Source organism: Castor canadensis, chromosome 11 (genome assembly GCF_047511655.1).
Source record: "Castor canadensis chromosome 11, mCasCan1.hap1v2, whole genome shotgun sequence".
Taxonomy (NCBI): Eukaryota; Metazoa; Chordata; class Mammalia; order Rodentia; family Castoridae; genus Castor; species Castor canadensis.
Genome location: NC_133396.1, coordinates 914,299 through 938,301, shown reverse-complemented (window position 1 = coordinate 938,301; position 24,003 = coordinate 914,299). Strand labels below are relative to the sequence as shown.

General features: G+C 56.6%; 2 protein-coding genes across 12 annotated transcripts in view; one reads left to right on the top strand and one right to left on the bottom strand.

Moving 5' to 3' along the window:
- Positions 1-8,565: 8,565 nt before the first annotated feature.
- Positions 8,566-23,111, top strand: Slc16a3 (solute carrier family 16 member 3). 6 transcript variants are annotated; one of them, XM_074044836.1, is made up of 6 exons: positions 8,578-8,644; positions 13,654-13,761; positions 14,223-14,466; positions 15,009-15,152; positions 15,322-16,080; positions 16,917-23,111. In XM_074044836.1, the coding sequence occupies exons 3-6, from the start codon at positions 14,244-14,246 to the stop codon at positions 17,189-17,191; spliced, it is 1,401 nt and encodes a 466-aa protein (XP_073900937.1). In that variant the 5' UTR covers positions 8,578-8,644; positions 13,654-13,761; positions 14,223-14,243; the 3' UTR covers positions 17,192-23,111. The 6 variants fall into 6 exon arrangements, with proteins under 6 accessions (XP_020043856.1, XP_073900937.1, XP_020043862.1 ...); XM_074044835.1 differs by lacking the exon at positions 8,578-8,644 and adding an exon at positions 10,617-11,078; XM_074044837.1 differs by lacking the exon at positions 8,578-8,644 and adding an exon at positions 10,617-11,088.
- Positions 16,725-24,003, bottom strand: part of Csnk1d (casein kinase 1 delta) — a 29,930-nt gene continuing 22,651 nt past the window's right edge. For 2 of the 6 annotated variants that reach the window (XM_020188289.2, XM_020188282.2), the window contains one exon: positions 20,983-23,186. Coding sequence is in view for 2 of the 6 variants with exons in the window: in XM_020188282.2 (XP_020043871.1) it covers positions 23,136-23,186 (51 nt within the window). In the remaining 4 variants the exon portion in view is untranslated. Of the gene's footprint in view, positions 18,323-20,982; positions 23,187-24,003 lie in introns of those variants that run through there. The other 4 variants (XR_012438395.1, XR_012438394.1, XR_012438396.1 and 1 more) reach the window with 4 other exon arrangements.

Genomic DNA, 24,003 nt, shown 5'->3' with positions numbered 1-24,003 from the left:
CCCAGTCTTCAGCCTAAAGGCTGAGCTACTCACCAGATCACCTGCCCGGCCCAACTCCAGGGCAAAGGCATCTTTCTCCTGGCCTCATTAGCCCAGGCTTCCCTGCAGCTGAGGCTTGGAGGTCCTGCAGCCTGGGAGGGGCTGTGGTGTGGTTTCCCTGTCCTCTAGAAGCAGGAAGGAGAGACGTCTGGCCTCACAGGGAGACACTGCCCGGCAATGCCCATTCCAGCTTAGACACCGGACAGGCTGGTGACACACTCCTAGTCTTATAATTATGAAAGTAATAGATCTCTTTAACAAACTACTGCAATCCCAGCACTCAGGAGGTAGAGGCAGGAGGATCGAAAGTTCAAGGCTGGCCTGAGCTATATAGTAAGACCCAGACTCAAAAAACAAAAACAAGTAGTTAGATGACTGAAAAATGTTTATTTATGGATAAGGATGCAGCTTAGTAGAAGAGCATGTGCCTAGTTTGCTAAGGCCCTGGATTCAATAACCAACACTGAAGAAAAAAGAGCAAAACAATGAAAAAAAACCAACAACTTTGAAACAACTGGATATACATATGCAAGGGAATAAAGTCAGACACCTATCTCAAACCATTTACAAAATTAACTCACAATGGTCAACAAACTAAACATAAGAGCTAAAACCATAAAACTCTTAGAAGAAAACAAGGATAGGGTTCCATTTCCCCAAACCACAAATTGAAAGGAAAACGTAAGGGTAAAATTTCATGGTAATGAAGTTTTGATGTGATACTAAAAGCACAAGCAACAAAAGAAACAAAGTGAAGACAGCCCACAGAAAGGGAGAAAATATTTGCAGATCTGATAAGAGTTTAGTTTCAGCCAGGTTGTGATGGTGCAGTACGGTAATCCCAGGGCTTGGGAGGCTGAGGCAGAAGGATCTCAAGTTTGAGGCCAATGTGGGCCACTTATTGCGTTCCAGGCCAGCCTGGATTCCACCGTGAAACCCCATCTTGAAACAAAGAAAGAAAGAAAGAATTTAATATCCAAAATATTTAAAAAGCTGTTAAAACTTAGGCTAGGGCTTGGCTCAGTGGTAGAGGGCATGCCTAATGTACATGAGGCCCTGGGTTCCACCCCCAGCACCATAAGACAAACAAGCAAACAGAAAGAAACTCTTAAATGATAATCCAGTTTAAAAATGGGCAAAGGAATGGCGTAGACACTTGTCCAAAGAAGATACACAAATGACCAATTGGCATAGGAAAGATGTTCGACATCACTAGCTACTAGGGAAATGCAAATCAAAACCACAATGACATACCACTTTACACCCAGAAGAATGGCTTTAACAAAAAATAAATAAAATAAACAAGCAAGCTGCCAGCACAGGTGGCTCACACCTGTAATCTTAGCTACTTGGGAAGCTGACATTGGGAGGATTAAGGTTTGAGGCCAGCCTGGGCAAATATTTAAGAGACCCCCCATCTTCAAAATGACCAGAGTAAAATGGACTGGAGCTGTGGCTCAAGCAGTGAGAGCGCCTGCCTTGCAAGTCCAAAGCCCTAAGTTCAAACCCCAGGCTCATCAAAACAAAACCCAAAAAGCCACAGAAAGCAAGTATTGGCAAGGAGATGGGGAAACTGGCACTCCCACCCACTGCTGGTGGAATGTAAAATGGAGCCTGTGTGGAAAACAGTTTGGAGGCTTCTGGAGACATTGAGCAGGTTGTCCTGTGAACGTCAAGCAGCTCAAATGAAGAAATGAAGAACTTTTGCCTTACCTAAAGTTACACAGCTGATTAAATAGCTGGATTAGAACCCAAGTCCGACTCTGAAAACTTTCATTTAACTGTTTGCTAATATATTGAAAAAAGCTTTTAAGTCACTCTCTCTGGAAGCCAAAATTTACTTGAGAGGTGAAAGAAATATTTTCTCTTATCTGCTGCTTCTCAAACTTAGATTGTTCAAAATAAAAAAAGAGCACTGGAAGCCAGGCATCAATTGCTCATATCTATAATCCTAGTTACTTGGGAGGCTGAGATCAATCAGGAGGATCTCGGTTGGAGGCCAGCTCAGGCAAATAGTTCATGAGACCCCCGTCTCCAAAATAACCAGAGCAAAATGGACCAGAGGCGTGGCTCTAGTGGTAGAACACTTTGCAAGTGTGAAGCCCTGAGTTCAAACCCCAGTCCCACCAAAACCAAAACAAACAAACAAAAGAGCACTGGGTTGGGGGGCAGCTACAAGTATAGCTCAGTGGTAGAGGAAGGTCCTCAGCGTGCTCTCCAGCACACACACACACAAAGTGGAACACACAATCACAGTGTTACCACTGTCACGTATATACCTACATCCACACAAATACTGTACACGGATGTCCACTGCAGCCTTGGTCACCCAAATGTCCATCGATATGCAAATGAACAAACAAAATATGGAAATGTGCATATTTGCATAATGGATGTTATTCAGCCATAGAAAGAAAGGAAGTACTGGTAAAGTCCAACTACATCCTCGAACTTCACGAACCTTCTGCTCAGTGAAAAGGTCACATGCTCACTTCTTTTCCAGGAACTGCCCAGGCTGGAATCAGCACATTCACAGACCAGAAGTGGCTCTGGGGGGCCCGGGTGGGGGGTGATTCTGTCACGGGCGCAGAGTGTTTTATGGGGTAATGGAAGGCTTTGGAACTAGACGGAGCTGGCAGTTGCCACTGACATGTCTGCTTTATGATAACTGCATGTTACGGGAATTTCGCCCTTATTTTATTGATTTAATCTGTTTTGGGAGGGGCGGCACTGGGGTTTGAACTCAGGACACACTACCACTTGAGTCACTCAACCAGCCCGTGTGTGTGTGTTGGGTATTTTGGGGATACGGTCTCATAAACTATTTGCCTATGGCTGGCTTTAAACCTTCTTCCTCCTGATCTCTGCCTCCTGGGTAACTAGGCTTACGGGCGGGAGCCATCAACTCCAGACTCACTGTGATTTTAAAAAGGAGTGAACAACATTAAGTAAATACATATGCCCTGCTGGGTTAAGTGGGAAGAAAGGGAAAAATTTAATATAGGTCTGACTCCGGATGTCTGACCTCTATGAACATCTATTTTTTTTTTTGACAGGTATTGTTAGGTAGTTCAGGCTGGCCTTGAGCCTGCAATTCTCCTGTCTCTGCCTCCTGGGTGCTGGGACTATAGGCAAGCACCACTTCACCCAGCTGCACTTGTTCTTGTCTACAGACAAAACGGTGATCCTCTCTGGCACTCAAGCCTGCATCCTACTTTCCACCTCACGGTATGCTGGAGCCTCTCGTGAGGTCATCACCTTCAGGCGCTCGCCAGCTAGGGGAAGCGAGGATGACCCACATCTTTTGCCCTTCAGGCTGTTCTCTCGGGCCACAGCTGGCAAGACTATTGCTCCTGGGCCCCTTCCTTTCCCTACCCCTTCCCTTGCGGGGCTGAGGTGGAAGTTCGGACCTCCTAATTCTGCTCCTCCTCCCTTCAAAAGGTGGCACCTGTTTTCCCACCTTTTGCCTGTGGGCTGGCCTTGGTGACTTCCAATAGAAACTACAGGCAAAATGGTGCCACACTTGTAGGGCTAGGACAGGAAAGGCTGCCTTGCATTTGCTCAAAGAATGCCAGTGGTCATGATGTAAGGATGCTTAAGCAGCTCCCCCTGCACCCCCACCAAAAGGCCCATGAGGCAAGGAAATGAGGTCATTTGCCAACAATCATGCTGGTAGTGAGTCCTCCTGCCTGGTCCACCTTGGGATGCTGCAACCTTCTGAAATCTTATTATGGTTTGGATCTGAAATGTCCCCCAAAGGCTCATGTGTAGAAGACTTGGTCCCCAATGTTCAGAGGTGGGGGACATTTTGACACTGCTGGTTCCACAGTCACAGCTTTCCTGCCCAAGATTCTCATACTTACCTTGACCCTGGGAGTTCCCAGTTTAACCTGGTTGTCCTCAGCATAGAAGACTCTGGCACCATGGCACAGGCTCAATGGCTTCCCTGGGGTCTTAAGCTGACAGGTAAGGTTCTCTGTGCTCCCTGGGTGCTCAGGAAAGGGTACAACACTTTGCTTGAAGGAGAGCCAACAAGAGTCCCAGGAGCCCCAAAGCTGGCTGGGTGGGAGCTGGGGCTGCTCTCTTGGACCCTCTGGTCCACCACCCAGCAGGGCCAGTGTCTCCTCCCTGTTAATCCTGCCCCACGCCTTCCCACCCCATAGGGAAGGCTAGACTGTGGGTGAATTCTGCTGTCTCTTCATTTATAAAAGAGCAAAGGAGAGTCTCCGGAGGGCAGTCCCAGGTTGTGGCCAAGGGACAGACACTAATGTGTCCAACTTCTCCCAAGGGAGCAGTGATCCTGGGTAGAGGCTGACATCCTTAGAATCTGTGTCCCCGGGGGAAGGGATTTCAGAGTCCCTCACTTGCAAGAGCCCACTCATGGCTGTACAAGCAGACCTCAGTGGAGGGCATCCGGCTACATCAGGAAGATAGCAGGGGAGGTGAGCCAGGCACTAGGGTGCAGCCCCCATTTGCCCAAGGATGATCCAGAGCAGATGGTGTAGGGAGGGGCTGGTGAACCTGAAGTCGAACACAGGAACACTAATCTGGGCTGGCACCAAGGCAGGGTAAGTGTGGGTGGGAAGAAAACAGGGCTTCTTTGCAGGGTGCACAAAGCACCATGAGAGGTTTGGGGGGCTGTCAGGAGGGAAGGACCTACCAGGGAGGACCTGGTGGTCACAGTGGTTCTGGTACTAAATGTTCCAGATGCACCATCCCCGTCCAGTTCTGGCTCTAGGTGACATGGAAGAGAGTTTCTTCTTGCCACTGTAGAGAGGATCTGGTCAGCACAAGTCAGCTGCTCCCAAGACCACTCACACTCACACTCACAGGCCAAAACAGCCACCCAACACCCACAAACACCCACACACAAACATACCCAACAGACACACCCAACAAACACATAACATATGCACTCTCAAAACATATAAGTACACCCAACAGCCATGCACACCCACACACAGACACCCAGCACCCATGTACAACAGTCAATACACACACCCAACAGATACACTCAACACCTCCACACATACACACAGCACTCACTCACAAACACAGCCAACACCCCCACAGAAACACATCCAACACACATACCCAGCAAACACACACAAGTACACCCAACAAACACCCTGAACACCCTCACACAAATTCACACGACATCCACTTACGAGCACAGCCAATACTCCCACACAAACATACCCAACACACACACCATTCAGCAAACACACACAAGCACACCCAACACCCATGCATACCCACACAGACGCCCAACAACACATAGAAACACACCCAACACAATGCATACACAAATCCAACAAATGCACATACACACACCGAATCCCCACAAACTCACCCAAAAAACACACCAACACACCCAACACCCAGGCACAAACACACCTCATGCTGAACACCTACAGTGGGCAGCAGCACAGGTGTGCAGGCTGGGCTGGGCTCAGGTCTGACTGTTTCCACCTCGGTCACAGCCTGGGTTGCTGCTCAGTGGGAGGGCCAGGCAGCTGCCAGGTTAATATGTTTATTTTTCTGGGAGCCTGGAGATGTTAGGAGGAAAAGAAAAGCTCTGGGAGGGGCAGAGTTAGGCTCAAATCTCTGGTCCTGGGTCCAGGCTCTGCCCCACTGGGCTTTTGTCCTCACTGGCTTCACACAGCTGCACCTCCTTCCAGCCTGGGTGGAGGAAGGGCTGCTTCCCACCACATTGGCAGGAGCCTGGAGTCTGGGAAGGTGTGGCCCCAGGTGTGGAGTGACAGGCTACACCAGTTGTGTCATTAGATCCTCTGGGTAGGGAGCCCTCAGGCAGCAGGATCAGGAGCTGGGCAGCTGTGGACCCCAGGGAGGGGGGTTGTGGCTGGGCCAGAATGTCTGTCCCTGAGACTCGGCTTTCTTCACCTGACCTGGCCTGTCCTGGCCCCAGTCCCATCCATGGGGTGGCAGCTGGTACTGGGTGGTACAGCCAGGCCTGGCCTGCAATCAGGAGATCATGCCGGGATTCCTGAGGGACCAAGAGGTGGGGGTGGGGGTGTGTGGCCCTGCAGGCCCCAGCAGATTCCTTGGAACCTGACAGGAGTAGAAGCTTGTCCATTCACCCTCCCTGGGACAGCTGCCAAAGGGACCCTCAGAAAATCCTTTGCCCTTTTCTAAGATCACTTTGGAGATGGAGGTGGGGCTGGCTCCCGCCCTGTCTGGAGACTGGATACTTGCTTGTGCGACAGGTGACAGGTGCAGCAGATTCTTCCTATCTTCTCGCTCAGACGGACAATGCTTTTAGAAAGGTGGAGGGATGCCTCCGGGGGTCCCAGCCCTCCCTCATCTCCTTGAGCACATTCCAGGGCCTGATGGGGCCTGCAGCTGTGACCTGGAGGATGGTACAAGTAGGGGTGCCTGGCTGGAGCACAGTGGACTGTGGAGGAGAGCTGGTTGGGTTGTGGGGGGGCAGTGCTGGGAAGCTGCACCTTCCCAAGTCCTCTATTCCATCCTTTCAGAAAAGGACAGTCTTGGGCTGGGAGCTGGCCCAGGCCACTGTGGAGAAACTGGAGCCAGGTCTGGGATGGGTTCCCCCAACACCATGCCCAGCTGACTCTTCCCACCTTCCCAGTGGGCTCCAGCCACCACTCGTGCCATTAGGAATTTCTCTTGTGAGCTCTGGGCCCTGGGTGTCCTCTGGTTCCCTCAGAAGGCGAGTATGGGATTGTCCAGAGGGTACTAGGCCTCAGAAGTAGGTAATATCTGTCCTGGCAGTGAGACCTGGGGCACCCTGGCTTGGTTTCCCTCCCCTCATTGGCGGCTCTGAGCTATTTGGTCCAAAGGAAGGGTCGAGGGGAGGTATAGGGCAGAGAACTGCACAGCTCCTACCCACAAGGAGTCTGCAGGCCCAGCAAGCTGTGTGAGGCTAATTCCCATGCCCCATGCAGATGTTCAGGGTGTCTGCAGCAGCCCCTAGCCCAGCTGAGGCAGAGGAGAGTTTCGAGACTCTTTTCTGTAGCTCTTCCAGGCCTTGCCCGCCCCTGGCTGCGCTTCCAAGCTAGGATACCGCTGTGGAATGCTGGTTGTGCAGCATTCAGGCGGTTGCCACAAGACACTGGGCCAGAACATTGAGATCCTGTGGAGATCTTGCAGACAGACAACCTGAGGGGGTTCGGCCACCTGTCCAGGTCCTCATGCACGAGGCAGAGGCCCCCATTCCCACTTGCTGGAGCCTGCAGGATTCTCACAGGAGCATGGAATGTCTTCAGCACGTTGGGGTAAGGGATGGACAGGCCTCGAGGATGGGTAGGGGTCAGACCCCGCATGTCTCTTCCCATGGGGGCCCACGAGAGGGTGGACACTTAGTACCTGATAGAAAAAGCAGTGCCTTCCTGCACGGGGCATCTCAGAAGGTTGGAGGCTCCAGACGGTGGACTCTGGGAGTCAAGGCCAACATCAGGCTGCCTTCCCTTTACCACCACCAAGAAGGTGGATGCCCATGGCCTGGGGTCGGGGGAGGGTCCTCCATCACTCCTCACCCATCTCAGCCTCTTTAGCTCCCAGAGACCCGGTTGTCATTTACAAGATAGTGAGGAGTGTCCCAGGCTGGCTGCCCAAGGACAAGTGGTGTCCTGGGCTCTGGCCACCAAAGGTCAAACTCCTGGCGCCTCCTCAAACCTTAGCACCCAAAGCACCCGGTTATTTCCATGCAGTGGTAAGAAAAGTGGGGCAGAGGAGGCGCAGGGACTTCCTGGCTCAGAAGCATCGCTCCACCTTCCCCCAGCCCTGGCCCGTGGGCAGTGTGTGTGGTGCAGGATGGGGGGTACCTGCTGGCGCCCACTTCCAGCTTTGGGCCGGGAACAGAGAGGCGGCTGGAGCAGGGCTGGGATCTGCGACTCTATCGACTTGGCAGGGCTTGGAGCCACCCAGGGAAACGGAACTTCAGAGAGGTTGACCGACCGCCTTGCCCAAGATCACCCAGGGCACGCAGGCCTCAGAGGTTTGGTTAGGGCGCAGGTGCGAAGGAGGCCTGCATGCAAAGAGCTGAACTAGGCTAGTGGACCCCGTGGTGGCCCGCGGGCCCCAGGCCGCGTGGGGTGCTGTGGGTGCGCGTGCCCACCAGCCAGAGCGCGCGGCTCGGACATGGGGGCGAGGGGTTCCAGTCCCGGAGGTGGAGGTGGTAGGGATTAGGCCCAGTTCCTGCCGGAGCGGTAGAAGACGGAAACTGCGGTCTTGGGAGGGGAAACGGAGGGGCTGAGGAGCAGCGGGCGGAGACTCGAGGCCCAGCGAGGCGGGTGCCCTGGGTCCGAGGGCGCAGAGGAGGAGGACTGGCCGGCGAGAGGGCGCGTGTCCGGGCTGGGGTCCCTGCCCGGGGTGCCGACAGAGCGGGTTCGGGCCGGGGGTCTCTGGGCCCAGGGCCGCGCCGTCGGGGAGCGGCAGCGGGGCGCCCCCTCCCGCAGAGGCGCGGGGTCCGGGCGGGGCGACCAGGGGCGGCGCCAGGCGGCGGTGACGTGCGCGGGGGACGTGCCGCGCGAGCGACCAGAGCACTTAAAATCGCCCCCGGCGCGGCGCCCGGCAGCCGAGGCTGGCAGAGGCGGGCGCGGCGGCTAGCGGCCAGCGGCGGCAGGTAGGTGCGGCCCGGATGCTCGGCGCGCGGGCCGGGGCAGGGACCCACCGAGCCTCCCTGGGGCCTGGGCCCGCGTCGGGCTGGGGTCCTCCGCTAGACCGGCGCCCCTCAGCCCCTTGCCCATGCCCCGAGGGCCTCCTGCCCCGAGGGTACCCCGGGCTTGCACGAGCCCTCCCACCCCTGCGGTCCCACCGAGGACTCCGGGCAGCCACCGTGCGCCTTCGCATCCCACTGCCCGGCCTCGCCTCCCCGCCCGCGCGGACGCCCATCCGTCGGGCGGCCCTCGGGGACTGGTCTCTGGCCAGGATGCAGCTGCGGCGGGCGGCCGAGCGGTCCCGGGTATTAATAGCTCGGTCTGGGCAGCGGGCGGCCGGGGCGCACGGGCTATATTTGGTGGGGATGCTGCGGCCCTTCCTGAACCTTGCCCGGGGCCGCCTGCCCAGGGAGAGGGGCGCACGTGCGCTCCGGCTCCGGCACCGGGTGTGTGTGTGTCCGTGCGTCCGTGTGTCCTCGGGCTTTCTACTCCGGCCCCTCCTTCTCCTCTTACTACTACCCTAAACTCACCACCCACACCCAGCCTCGGTGCACCGCTAGCAGCCAGGCAGAACCGGCACCCAGAAGTGGGAGGTCTCCCTCCAGAATGGACTAGGTTCTCTCCAGTATGTTCGTCCTGTGGGAAAACCGGTTGAGACTTCAGTTTTCTTCTCTAAAAAGTGGGTTGATGAAGTACCTGCCTCGACGCTGGGCCAATCAAAAGGCAGGCTGGAGTGAAAGGGAAGCCATTATTAGCTCTGGGCTATCCGCCACTGGGGTTCCTAGAATCTGGGTGAGGGGCAAAGGTACAGCCGAGGGCCAGTGTCTTTTCTGTCCCAGACATTGAGCTGCATGTCCCTGCTGACAAGATGTGATGACCAGCCAGGCCCTCTGGTTGGCTTGAGGGACTGCAAACGGTAGGGTCGGTAGGGTGGCCTCTCCCATGCAACCCAGACCTCGGAGCTATCCAAAGCTGACAGCAGGGGTGGGTGCAGCTTGTGGAGGTGAGGTTTTTTCCCCAGGGCTCCCCAGTGTCATTCCACAGGCCCAAGAGTTAGCTGGTGTCTGTTGGGTTCTGGGTCTGTCTCTGCTGAGAGGGACGACGACAGTCCCGTGAGTGTCTGGACTTCCACGGAGTGGGGAGAGACTGATAATATGGCTAGGAGAGTATGGGGAGGGGGTGCCGACCCCCCCCACTGCCCAGGGGACACTGCCCGAGCAGGTGTGGAACCTTCCTGCCCAGGGCTTTCAGGTGTGGACAGAGCCTGGAATGGCCATCGGGAGGCTGTGGCCCAGGGTAGATTTGCCCCACACTCCTAGTGACCTTGGGCAGGGCCTGATACCTATAAGGCTATTTAGTCTTCATTGCCTGGAGCATAAACGCCTAAGTTTGGAGGGACAGCAAGAGACCAGTCATTAAGGAGTGATGTGGAAGGGACCAGTGGTTAGGACCCCACAGGGTACCCAATGTGCCAAGCTCGCTGGCTCCAGTGTGGGTCCTTCAGTGACCTGGCCGTGTGGAAGGGGAAGGAGGGGCTAGTGAAAAGCCTCTTCTGGGTGGTGACACTGAGCGGATCAGGCCTTGGGCCACCTGCCACTGGGCACTGGCGCGGGGGCGGGGCAGGAGCAGACAGCGCCTGGGGTCCTCACAGAGTCAGTTCAGGTGAACACAGACCTCAGTCCCCATCTGGGAAATGGGTTGTGGAGGGGGCACCCACCCCGGCCCCGCCCTGCGGAGGGGACAGCGTGCGGGCGGCGTCGCGCGCGCAGGCAAGTACGGTAGCGGGGTGAGGGCGCCTACTCCAGGCAATACGGCAGCGGCTCCTCCCTCGGCGCGGTCACGTCCCCCACGTCCAGCGGCCGCGCGGGCGGAGCTTCCTCCCTTCCCCCGCCCCTCCAGCCCTCGGCCCGGGCCGGACCCGCCCAGCCCCGCCCAGCGCGATCCGAGCCCTCCTCCCCACCTGCCTACCCCGGGGACGGTGCGGCGGGAGGGGCGCCCAGGACTTCAGAGCCGCCCTCCGGGCGTTTGGCTTTGGGGCCCTTCCTTAATTTCTTAGGGGTGGAGGGCCGCATGGACTCTTGGGAGGTCCTGCAGGCCTGGCGGCGGCGGGGGGGTGGTGGTGTGGAGAGGGCGGCTCTGGGTGGCCTCAGCCACTGACTCCAGCCTTGCGGAGAAGGAAGTTCCCAGAGCAAGCTGGAACAGGCCCCCAGCTTCCTCACAGGGGCTAGCACAGCCATCCTCGGGGCGGCATTCCCCGGGCCCCAGCCCTGGCCTCGACTCCGTGAAGCGGCAGGGTCCAGTCTGGCAAAGGAGGCCAGTGTTTCCACTCCACTGGCCCTTGCACAGACGATGTGAGCTGACAGCCTGCAGGGTCACCAGGATGCAGAGCAGTTTGCACAGGTCGGTGGAGGTGGGTGCAGGGCCCAGGCAGGCCAGCCCTGGGCCCACCCTCTGGCCCCCTCTGCCAGCACACCTCTGCTCACTGCTTGGGGACAGGGCAGAGGGACGGCCACCTCTGCTGGTTATCTGTTTGCACAAGGGGCGGTCGGGGAGGAAGGAGGCCCTTCCTCCTCTCCCTGCAGGACCCTTGCCCCCTCCACCCTGACAGGCTAGTGCTAGCCTCACTGTGCCTGTTTCCTTGGCCCTCAGGGGCTTGAAATGCGTTTGGAAGGAATATAATGCCAGTGTGGGCCACAAAGGCAGGGCCAAGGCTCATCCCTCCCCCGTACAGGCCAGCCTCCCTGTTGGCACTTACTGGGCACCTGGGCAGGCCACAGAACCTAGGGCTTGGGCTGCTGTGGAGACCTGGTCTGCCTTCCTGGGGCAGCAGGGTCGTGTGTCAATTCTGTGCTAGCCTCCATGCCCCCCCAGAGTAGGCAGAGGGGAGAGGACAGGGGCCCCACCGCTCTGACTGGAGAGGGTGCTCTGGGCCTTGGATGTGGGGTGTTCTGGAAGGGCTATGTCAAGGGACTCCCATGCACCCATGCCATGGGTTGCCCCTGTTCAAATTCTAGTAGCTAGGGGTGTTGGACCTTTGAAGGACTTCTGAGGATAGCCATGGGGAGCACCCTGGAGCCTCTCCTGACCTAGAGGCACCCCCTTCTGCCCCCAGATCAGCTTTCTGTATGACCCAGAGGCCGGGTTATTTCTGTGCTGGTTTGCATGCTTCCCTCGGAGGGTAAATGTCACCAAAAGGCCAGCCTGCTGGGATGTGCCCATGGGTATGCTGCAGGAGGTGGCCCCTGGTGGGGTACTTCCTCCCCTGTGGGTCCCCCCAGGGCAGCCTCAGGGATTTTCTTGGAGCATCAGTCTGCACCTCAGCCTGTCCATGTTCTGTTACCCTGGGAGATGAGGTCTGTAGACCTCCTTCACCCAAGGCAACCTGGACTTATGAGGCCCCTTGTCTCTTGGAAATCGCAAGTCCCTTACTCTGTCCTGTTGGCAAGCAGCAGCACAGAGTCCTGGTTGTCCCCTGGTTGGCAAATTGTAAACTTGCTGAGAGCTCTCACTTTGCAGGGTCTCTGGGTGACAGGCTGGGGTCACACTGGTGAGGACACTTCAGTGTGGTTGGCACCCCAGGCTAGGTGAGGACAGCCCCAGTATCAGGCCTTGACTGGGAGCTTCCTGTCCAGATGCCAACATCTCTTGGCACTGAAAATACCGATATGAGCCTCACATGGCAGTCACAGGCCTTGAAGGTCTCAGAACATGCTGTGCCCTCCTGCATGTTCTGGTTCCTCCTGACCCTCTGCCTGTCCTCTAAGACCCCCGTTCAGGAGGCACCTCATCTGCAGCAGGTAGTGACGTTCCCGCCTCCCCTCCTCTGTCTCTTATGGACCCTGGAAGCTCCAGGGAGGGTCCAGCCTTTGCAGTGGCCCTGGCTGCTTCCTCTATATTTGAGCGGGGGGGCACCTGTATGTGCAGAATTCATGGTCCCCAACAAACACTGGGCTCAGGATGCCTTGTCATTGTCTGTAGTGGGGCACCCGGACGTGCAGAGCTGGGCTTCTTACTGTTGGCTCTGGACAGCCCCCTCAGCCTTGCATGACCACGTAATTCATTTTGAAAAGTGCACAGACTACTGTATCACAATCCAAATAAGTGGGGACCCCAGATTAGTCACTCCTCTCATTCTCCCTGTGACCACCCTTTGAATTCTGTGTCTGGGGTTCCCATGCTTTCCTACAGTTTCATTGTGTCAAAATGCATTCTGAAAATACACATATTTTTTCAGTCTTATCCCAGATACTCAGAAAGCAGAGATCAGGGGGCTCGAAGTTTGAGGCTAGCCTGGGCAAAAAGTTAGTGAGGACCCATCTCAACAAACAAGCTGGGTGTGGTGAGGACACTACTGATATCCCAGCTACAGGGGAAGTATAAAATAGAAGGATCCAAGTCCAGGTGAATAACTGAAAGACCCTATTTGAAAAATAACTAAAGCAAAAAGGGCTGGAGGCATGGCTTAAGTAAGTGGTACAGTGCCTGCCTAGCAAGCATAAGGCCCTGAGTCCAAAAACTGGTACTGCCGAGACCAAAAAAAAAAAAATCCCTGCTGTGTATCATCTTAGGAGTCTTCAACTCAGCACTGATGATGAGGATATAAGCCATCCCGTGCTCTTGCTCACAGTGTCTTTACTGTGGCATATGATACTCCTTTGGCCCTGTCCTTGAGGACCGGGGCGGGGGGTAAGGGGGTGTCTCAGGCTCTGCCAAGACTATGTGGTCAGAGGCAAGATGCATCCTGGGAAGGTGGGCCTGTGGAGCCCCTGAGCCCTTGGGCCCCACACCAGGGCCCAGTCCCTAGCATTCGTGTGGTGCGTGCCAGCAAAGGGACGGGGTAGAGCTGAGAGAGCTCCCGGGGCGAGCTGTCAGAGTGGAAGGGTCCATAGCAGCTCTCCTTCCTGTTCAGGGGCTCCTTGGTGGCCTGGGTGTTCACACCATAAACGTCTGCCAACCTTACTGCTTTTCTCCCCAGGGTGCTGGCTGACAGCATAGCGCTGGTGGGGAAAGGCAGAGCAGGCTGGATTGAACGCCCCAGGTCGGACGCCAGCCCTCATCCTCCTGCAGCTCTCTCCTTGGTGAGGTGGGGATGAGGCTGCCAGGCTGACCTCTGGGATTAGGGGACTAATGAGGGGGTGGGGCAGAAAGATGGAACTCTGGCCCCGGCATTCTGACGTGCTCTGTCTTGCGTGAGCTAAACTGGGATTTACAAAAAGGGAAGTGGGTCCTGGGCCGGTGCGGGGTCTGGGATAGCTCCTACCTGCCCAGGATTTGCTTCTGTGGGCTGGGTGAAAGCCTCCTCAAGGACTCGCCCTCCCCTGGCCCCAGTACTTGCTTGAGTCCATCAGGGCCCTTGTCTTTCCCTAAGAGCCACACACAGCCTAGAAGGCTGCCAATGGCTGAGCCCCTGCTGTAGTGGCAGACGGGCCAGTCCTGGGGCTCCCTAGGTGTCTTGGCTGTCTCTGTCCCACTGCCTGCTGGGCTGTGGCTGAGATGATCACCTTGGCAACCTGAATCGGCTCTGCTTCCTTTCTCTCAGGTGAGGCAGAACCAGCCCTCCTGGCCATGGGAGGAGCCGTGGTGGATGATGGTCCCACGGGTGTCAAGGCCCCGGATGGCGGCTGGGGCTGGGCCGTCCTCTTCGGCTGTTTCGTCATCACAGGCTTCTCCTATGCCTTCCCCAAGGCCGTCAGCGTCTTCTTCAAAGAGCTCATTCATGAGTTCGGGATTGGCTACAGTGACACAGCCTGGATCTCCTCCATCCTCCTGGCTATGCTCTATGGCACAGGTGAGGCCATCCATAGCCGGGCTACTTGTCCTGGGGTTTGGGGGCTAGCTGGCTTTGCCTGGTGGCCACTGGAGACCAAGTGTGTGGGGTTTGTCCCAGGGCTGAGGCAACCTGAGGAAAGCCCTTGTGATGGGGATCCTGCCAGGAAGCCCTGTAGGGTCTGACAAGGCCCAGTGGAAGTCTGTCTTGGCCCCTGTCCAAAATCGTGGGTTTATTTATAAATGGTCCCAGAGGAAAGGGTTCCCATGAGCAGTTCTTTAGAGAAGATGGCTAACCCCTGATGATCTGAGCAGGCTGCTAGATGAATGGGAAGAATCCCAGAGGGAGCTGGGCTCTGCCAGGTGTCCACCTGTTACCTGCACTGAGAACCTGGAGAACCTGCTCCACAGTGCTCAGGGCACACCTAAAGAGCTGCTGGGTGAGAGGGACCAGCTGCAGGCAGCAGGCCTGGGAAATGACCCTGAGCTCACAGTGGACAGTGGGCATGGAAAGGGCAGACTGGCTAGAGGCCTGGCCCCATCCTTAGCTCCTGCTTCCCACAGGCCCACTCTGCAGCGTGTGTGTGAACCGCTTTGGCTGCCGGCCTGTCATGCTCGTGGGTGGCCTGTTCGCTTCCCTGGGCATGGTGGCTGCCTCTTTCTGCAGAAGCATCATTCAGGTGTACCTCACCACGGGGGTCATCACTGGTGAGTGGGACCCGAGAGGTGGGAGGGACTTGTGGGCTGTGGCACCACAGGGAGCGAGTGGCAGGGGCCCCAACACTTAAGGTGGAGCCTGGAGCCTGTGCCTGGGAGAAGCTGTGGGCAGGAGCACGGTGGGTCTGGGCAGGGTCTCATGCCGCCCCCTCCTCTGTAGGCTTGGGCCTGGCTCTCAACTTCCAGCCCTCCCTCATCATGCTCAACCGATACTTCAACAAGCGGCGCCCCATGGCCAACGGGCTAGCAGCAGCGGGCAGTCCAGTGTTCCTGTGTGCACTGTCCCCACTGGGGCAGCTGCTGCAAGACCACTATGGCTGGCGGGGTGGCTTCCTCATCCTGGGGGGCCTGCTGCTCAATTGTTGTGTGTGTGCTGCACTCATGAGGCCACTAGTGGCTCCCAAGTCGAGTGGAGAACCAGAGCCCCGGCGGCCATCCCAGCGCCTGCTGGATCTGAGCGTCTTCAAGGACCGCGGTTTCCTCATCTATGCAGTGGCCGCCTCCATCATGGTGCTGGGGCTCTTTGTGCCACCTGTGTTTGTGGTTAGCTATGCTAAGGACCTGGGTGTGCCGGACACCAAGGCTGCCTTCTTGCTCACCATCCTGGGCTTCATCGACATCTTTGCCCGGCCCACGGCTGGCTTCATCACCGGGCTCAAGAAAGTGCGGCCCTACTCTGTCTACCTCTTCAGCTTCGCCATGTTCTTCAATGGCTTCACTGACCTGACAGGCTCCACGGCCAGTGACTACGATGGCCTGGTGGTCTTTTGCATCTTCTTTGGCATCTCCTACGGCATGGTGGGGGCTCTGCAGTTCGAGGTGCTCATGGCTATCGTGGGCACCCACAAGTTCTCCAGTGCCATTGGTCTTGTGCTGCTGCTGGAGGCCGTGGCCGTGCTCATTGGACCCCCATCGGGTGGTGAGTGCTTCTGGGGGCCAGGGCAGGGCGTGGACTTGCCTCTCAGGGGAGGGCCACCCATTTGGAGCTGGCCCACCTGCCCTTCTTGTCAGACACCTGCTTTAAGAGGTGGAGGATGGTGGTCCTAGGGGAGATTCGGAAAGGGGTGAGGTGGAGGCCAGGGCTGGCAGGTGCCAAGTGTGAGTACTGCCCCCGAGCCAGGACAGGAGGATGCCTGACAGCCCAGACAGGGCCTTGGCAGCTCCTCTGCGGCACTGGTGCACCACAGGGGCAGGGGCAGTGTTTGCTAGGGCCTTTCTTTCCTTTGTAAAGGTCAACTGAGAAAACTCTAGATAAACTGGGAATAGTTTTAACTGGGGGGCAGCCCTGTCAGGCTCTGGTCTGTGGGAAGACCCTGCATCCTGGATCTGGGTCTGTAGCCCATCCTGCAGCCATATTTGAGCGCCCTGTAGCCTCTGGTGCCCCCTTCCCCCAAAAGGGTCTTAGGTGAGGAGGCAAGCCCAGAGCTACTGTCTTGGGGTCCTCAGTCACTAGGGGCAGGGCCACATTGAGCTCAGTAGTGCCTCTGAGGGCCACAGTAGGGCAGGGGGCCACGCCTGTGACTCTGCAAACGCTCAAGGCCACTTCCATTTTTAGCCTCAGTCTTGTCTTTGCTCCCTGGCAGGGAGGAGCAGGGAGAGGAAGTTGGGGAGGGTGGCAGGGTGTTTGCTGTGGATAGCACTGGAAGAGACAGGGTGAGGTGGACACCAGCGACTCCACAAGGCTTGGGAGGGAGCCCTGGTCCCAGGTGGTGGTTGTGCCTGCAGGAGCTGCTGGTGACTTGGGTCTTCTTACAGGCAAGCTGCTGGACGCAACGCACGTCTATAAGTGCGTGTTCCTCCTGGCGGGGGCCGAGGTGCTCACCTCCTCCTTTGTGCTGCTGCTGGGCAACTTCTTCTGCATGGGGAAGAGGTCTGAGGCTGCGCGGCCCGAGGCGACGGCCTCGGCCGCAGAGGAGCTGCACAAGCCCCCCATGGACGTGAGGGTGGACTCGCAGGAGGTGGAGCACTTCCTGAAGGCAGAGCCTGAGAAAAACGGGGAGGTGGTTCATACCCCGGAAACCAGCGTGTGAGCGGCCAGGCCAGGCCAGCAGGGAGCAGGGACGAGGTACAGAGACTGGCAACGCTCGTATTTATTTCACAAACAGGACCAGCTGAGGCAGGGCCACCGGCTCGGCTCTGGCTGCCTGGTCAGCGGGTCAGTGTTTTGTGGGGGGGAGGCGGCGGGGTAGGAACCGTGTCATTCCAAAGTGAATCTGCGGTGAAGCCAAGCCCCACAGTTACAAGCCGCCTGCACCAGGGACCCAGTCTGCAACCCGTGTCCCCCACCCCGCTGTGGTCAAGGACCTAGAAACCCATGCTTCGGAGACAACACGACTTTAATCAGAGGGTGGGGCTGGGAGAGGCTGGCGGGTGGGCACTGCCTCAACCTCCCTCCCTGGTGCCCGTCTGACCCCACTGTGCCCATCTCTCTTGGTCTAGGGGACAAAGAGCTCCTTCCACCTGAGTGTGTGGAAATAAACTTGCGTGTGGGGGGAGTCTCAGAGGGGTTTGTCTCCAGGAGCTGTGCGCAGTAAGATGGTCACCCTGGGTCCCACTTTGGCTAAGAAACAACCTGGTTATCCTTACAAAGCGGTTTTGGTCCTCATCAGCTTTCGCAGTGCTGTCTGTCTGTCTGGAACAGTCCCGGCTGACCCCAGGGGTTGCTCAGCAGCCACAGTATTTACAGGGCGTGGAGAAACGGGGCTGGCGGGGGAAGGACCTGTGCTAGAGACAGGTGCCTGGAGGCCGCGGGGACGGTGCTGTGCCTGTGGGCTGGTCTGAGACCTGCGAGCCCCAGCGGTGAGGGGACTGAGCTGAGATAGAGCATGCGAGCTCTGTTCGCTGCGTGTGGGCTTTAAAACATAGACTTTCCTGCCTCTTTTATTCACCCCTCTGGTCGGCTGGTAATTTGCTCTATGTGGTCAGCGCCTGCTGATCTCTGCTCCCCGTCCTCCTCCGTCCAGCCCGCGCTCAACGCTTGGGCTCGCCCTGGGCACCTCACACCCACCTGCCCTTGTGGCCAGTGGTGGCCTGCGTGGCTGGGAGCCCGGTCAGAGGCCGCTGGGGCCGCCTCAGTAGGTGGTGCGTCGTGGGCGCTGGGGACGGCAGCGGGCACCCTGGCGGGCCGCGTGCAGCCGGAGGGACGTCACATCCCTGCTCCTCTGCAAGGAAAAGGAGGCGAGAGCTCACGTCTCAGGCCCAGTCTCCCATGCCCCCTGGTAGGTCCTGACCCTGCCCAGCTATGGGAAGAAGCCAGGGGCATGCTCCTTCAGGCCATGCACCTGCTTGCAGCTCCCTGATTGGCAGTCCCATGGCCCTGGGGTACCCCCTCCTGTCTGGTCTTCCTATCCCCTCTGCCAGGGACTCTGCTGGCAGGCAGTGCTGGCAGCTGCATGGCCTTGCACTGAGGCCAAGGGTCACACATATCCTGGGAGTCTTCCTTGTGTGCTAACTTCACCACTTCAAGTGGAACAGCAGGGACCCCAGGGCTCAGGACAGGCCATCTCCTGCCTCCAGGAACCAGAGAGAAAGGACAAGGTGGGGAGTGGGTGGCATTTTGGTGTAGGCTCACTGGACAATTAAGAGGCACCATGCCAGAAGCCAGCCCTGCTTCTTGGGGCCCCAGGAGACACTGGTCCTGTGGCTGCCAGTAGGGTGTGGCTGTTGGGGGTCTTATTCCTGGATTGGTTCCTGAATCTCCCACATGAAGCCAGCCCTCACGTTCCCCTAAACTGCTTTACCCCCTGGTGAGAGCAGCAAGAGGTGCTCCCCCTCCAGGCTCTTCTCCACATCCTGTCCCACACCTACTGGGAACCAAGCGCACGGTTTGCCAGAACATGAAACGCTAAGGAAAGGGCAGTCCCCCAAAGGCAGGCTTTGGTAACAAATGTATTCTGAGGAGGTCAAGATGGGATCACTTCCTGGGAAGATGGGTACTGCTTGGCTGAGGAGGGACCCACAATGGACTGGAGCCTTCATGGGGGAGATGATGCTGTGTGGCCCTGAATTTTAGCTCCTCAGGCCTACACAGGCCAGTGAGATTCTGGCATGGCTGCAGCATCTGCAGCCCCCTGCAACTGTGAGGAGGGTGAGGTGGTCACATGTGCCTGCACCTCTGGTTCAAGATGTTTTCCAGACAGGGTAGAAAGGAACTTCCTGCCCTTGAGCTGTGGCTACTGGGCAGCCAGGCACTTGGGGCAGTGACACTGTGACCCAGTGGGTGAGGTGAGAGGCTGAGAGCCAGAAGAGAGTCAAGGAAGGCCATTGAGTCCTCTGGGGGAAACTGGGGATGCTCCAGGGCATGGGGTGAACAAGTTTGTCCCGTGGGTGGGGCAGTTTTAGTCACCAAAGGAGGGTCACATTCAATATCCTGTGAGGCCCTAACCCGGATCAAGAGATGCCTGAGGTGCACCTGTCCAGACCTACCTCTACATTGGCTTGCATTACATCATCCCCAAACCAGTGCTGGGGGTGTCAATGAGTCGGGAACCTAGGTAGCACGTGGTGCTGCTGCATCCCTGCCGCCTGCCCCAAACCCCCATGCTAGGTTGCTCTGTGATGCATACACCTCTGAACATAAGGGGAGGTGTACCAGCACTGGGCCTCTGCAGAGAACACCAGGGAACAGGTATGTGTGGGACCTAGAAAAGGCCTAGTGGCTGGTGGACGCTGCTGTGCTGTCCGGGGCCCGTTGCTAAAGCTGCTGGGAGGCAGTCACTCAGACCTGCAGGCTCTTCAGTGTCTAGACCATCTCCCTCAAGGATGGGGGGTCTACCAGGTCCACACAGGCTCGAAGACCAGCTCCCTTTAACCTCCAGCACAGGCATCTTCAGAGGGCAGTGGACAGAAACTGTATCCCAAGGACACAACCCTGGGGGAGGCATGGCCCTCAACACTTTCTTGGCAGGAAAGAGAGGGAGTTGTGGGCTCAGAGTGGAGTGACAAGGAAATCCTCACCAGCTCCTTCCAGGAACCCACAAGGCAGGCAGAAGCCAACCTCGGAAGGCCAGGGCACAGACAGAATGACTGAAGAAGAGGAGCTGAAAAGAGGCAAAAAGCAAGTCAAGGCCAGGTGCCCTGGTGGGGTCAGAAGAGCAGTAGGGGTCTCCTTCCAACACGTGCACGTGTGCCACATGCAGGGCAGTGCCAAGTGGGTTTGGACCAGTAAGTCCTGCTGACACTTGAGGGCTACAAGTGAGGGCCACCAAGTTCACCAGTGCATGGAGTCCAGATTAAGGGCTCCCAAGAGATAGGACAGGTGAAGTGATAGGCACAGATCTGCCAGCTCCAATAACCTGTCACTCTATCCCTCAGAAGGGGTGTGTCACCATGGACTCGTCAGGGGTTGACAAGGGATGCCCTCTCTCCAAACCTGTAGGGGGCTATGACAAATCAAGGAGCATCCATGGCCAAAAGTGTGGCTGAGGGACAGATGTCCCCTCAAGAGCCATCCTCCTTGGCAGGGTAAACAGTCATCCTGCTAGCTTACTGCATTGTCTACCTTCCATAAAACCTAAGGTACCCAAATACTTCAGGCCAGCACTGCCCAGAGGGTCATGCGGTCCAGGGGCCAATGTCCTATAGGTGCTTAAGCTGAGGAAAAAGGGGTTCTGAGAAACGTCACAACATCCCCAAGGGAACATGTGCACCCCAAATGGGAAGTGTCCTTCCAGTGCCTGCTCCAACCAGCTTCGCAATACCCACAGGTTGAGAAAGGACAAGTAGGAATGCCATCCTCAAAAAAGTTAGCTGTCACATGGTTAATCTAATCACACTGAAAACTCAGCTGATGAAATAAAGACCACACAAAAGGGGCAGGGAAGAAAGGTAGAAGTCATTATGAATTTATTATTTACACAATTGTTAAAGTACACAAATACAGTGGTAGTACAAACGCACAGCTCAGAGACTGGTCACCAAGACACAGGTTGATACACACATTCTAACTATGTTTCCTGCAAGTGATGATGGGGATTAAATATTGGGCAAGAACTGTCACTGCCACATCCTTGAGGACTTGGGATGGGTCCGCTTCCAGCGCAGCCCAGCAGTTCCAGGCTGAACCTGGATGCAGTCCCAAGACCACGTCCATGCACCACCCCTCCGGCACCACAGGTATCTACAACAAACACTTGCCATGCAGGGCTGTTGCCGCCGGCAGCTCTCTGAGAGGGGAGGTTCAACTCCTGAAGGGTGCACTCGCAACAACAAAAATCTCAAACTTCCCCTGACCTCCCTCTGCACTTCCAGACTCACAGCCCCCATCTGGTCAAGATCCTGCACCCCAAAATGCTTAGAGAAACCAGTGAGGATTAGGAAGGAAGCACCCAGACGGCTGGCTGGCTGGGGCACCAGTGCACACCAGACGTGGGCTCCAGGGCCAATGGTCAATGCCAGGGAGCTCTGGGAAGGAGGGGACGCCACGGTGGCACTGTCAGGCCCCACCTCCACAAGGAGCCTAGTTTCCAGTGGAACACACTGCATAGGCTGGCAGGAAGAAGAAACAGAGATGGACCCAACATGTACTATGCCGTTTCCCAGACAAGAGAGCTCAGGCCCTGCTGTCTCTTAACATCCGGTGCTCATGACAGGTGCAGTCAAGGTAGGGAAGAGCATCTCAGCATCCTAACTGCCAGCGGCAGAGCAGCCCAGCCCCTCAGGACAGGACCAGCTTGCAGGGGCTGTTCCTCCTAGCCAGACGCAGCTCCACCCCACAGGTGTCCCTCCAAAGGTCATGGAACATGCAGCTCCACCCCTTCACGGAGGTGAAGGCTCTAGATTCAGGTGAGCAGTCACCACTGCTTGGCGCTTCCGGGTGGATTCCCTTCAGCCACAGGTCTTTCTGGGCAAACCACAGCATCTAGGCCAGCCTGCTCCCTGGCTTTGAGCAGGGAGGTGATGACAGACCATCACCATCTGCACAGTAGTACTTAACAGTCTGTTCAGAAACTTCTCAAATTCAAAGGCATAGGAAACAACAAACTCTGCCAAAATAACCAAACATGGCCCCCAACACAACCCCCGTGTTCTGATTCACAATCCTCTCCATAGAAACCCAAAACATACACTTAGCTTTGAGTCTTGTAACTCCCCAGTATCCTCTCAAGGCCTTTGTGCAAGTTCTTCAGCGTTCTCAACTCTGTCTCACCTCCTCTGGGAAGAACGCCATAGCACTTTGCTGGGGACACACCTGCTGTGCCCTTGCTCCCTGGCAGCCTGCACTCCACCTCCTCTGGTCATGACAGGCATTTCAGTTATATGGGGAAGGGCACACAAGATGCCAAAACTGGGCTGATGGGGGCCCACAAGACACTCACACATGCACACAATTTCTGATGAGAAATTTCCTCCAAAGTAGACAGTACAACACAAGAAACAAAAACAGAACAACACACATCCTAGACATTCACATGTGCCCATCTCCTGCCTGCACCTATTTTACACAGAAGCTCCAAGCCAGCATCAGTCTCAGGATTCTTTAAGGTCAACATCTTTTTTAAGACCGCAAAAACAGACAAGAAGGAAACAATAAAAAGACAGATTTCTTTACACAGATTTAAGCCAGTAATTTTTAGCAAAATGATACAAAACTGTCTTAACCAAGTAGAAGACGGGTAGCTGCGGTAGGATCATCAGGGAGCGCAGGTTTGCCACCATTGGAGGGAGCTGAGAGGCTCTTGACAGGAGTCTGGTTCTCTCTGCAATGGTCTCCCATACTCTGCTCTTCTTCCCAGCCCCGTGACAACTGAGCTCACGTGGGGGCCACGGTGGCAGCCCCTGGCGGTGGCAGCTCTTGGAGCCTGTCCGTTTAGTTTGTATTTTGATTCCCCATGAGCGTCGCTGGGTGAGTGGCCTGGAGAGCTCCCGGCGTTAACGTTTCGGGTCTAGACCGGGGGGCGTGTCACTAGTAAAGCCATTGGTAACAGAGTAGATCAGCCATGCATTGTCTGCCCTTCACAGCAAAAAGGAGAGTTCTCATCGGTGTACGACAGACTGAAGACCACTGGAAGCCACCCGACCAGGAATCTGTCGGAGCCAAAGCACAGGATAAGGTCAGCATGAGGCCAGAGGAACAGGCCAGCCAGGTGCTTGGGCACAAATACCACATGATGGAGCCTGGGAAGGAAGGGACACACCAGCACCTGGCCCCAGTCTAGACACCTGCAAACCTGGCTGCACAGAGGGACCTCTGCGGCCAGAACACGTGCTGAGCAGAACAAGTGACAGGAAGATGGGGAAGGAAGAAGAGGCATGCAAGCAAGGAGACCACAGAGCCACGCTCATAAGGATCCAAGTGGGGTAGTGACGCTTGCTCCCAGACTCCCTTCCTGAAAAGTAAGTTGGTGCATTGAAAACAGGCACACCCCCTTGGGGAAGACATGAAAAGCAGTTCTTGTCAACATATTTCCAAGAGTGCACACAGTGTTAAAACGGCAGCAAGTCTCCCAGCAGCACCATCCCTCCCCTCAAGCTTAAGCCCCTGCTGAAAGGAGCCACCAAATGCCATGTGGCCGACGAGAAGGAGCGCAGCGAGGACGCCCAGCCATGCACTGATGGCAGGGGAGCAGGTGGCCGTGGCTGGATGGGTTAATACAGACAACTGCGTGGACGATATGGCTGGGCAGGGACCAAGTTCAGAAAGAAACACAAAATGAGGACAGAAATAAATGAAAGAGAGGAAGAGGGATGACTAAAAAAGCCAGGATGGGCAGAAACCACCAGGAATCTGAACGCAGCAAGAGCCGAAGAGCCCCAACACCAAGCGTGGCGCCACTCAGCTGAGCACAACAGACACATGTCCCAGCACAACTGCCCAGATGAGGCAGCTCAGGTGGGGCAACCA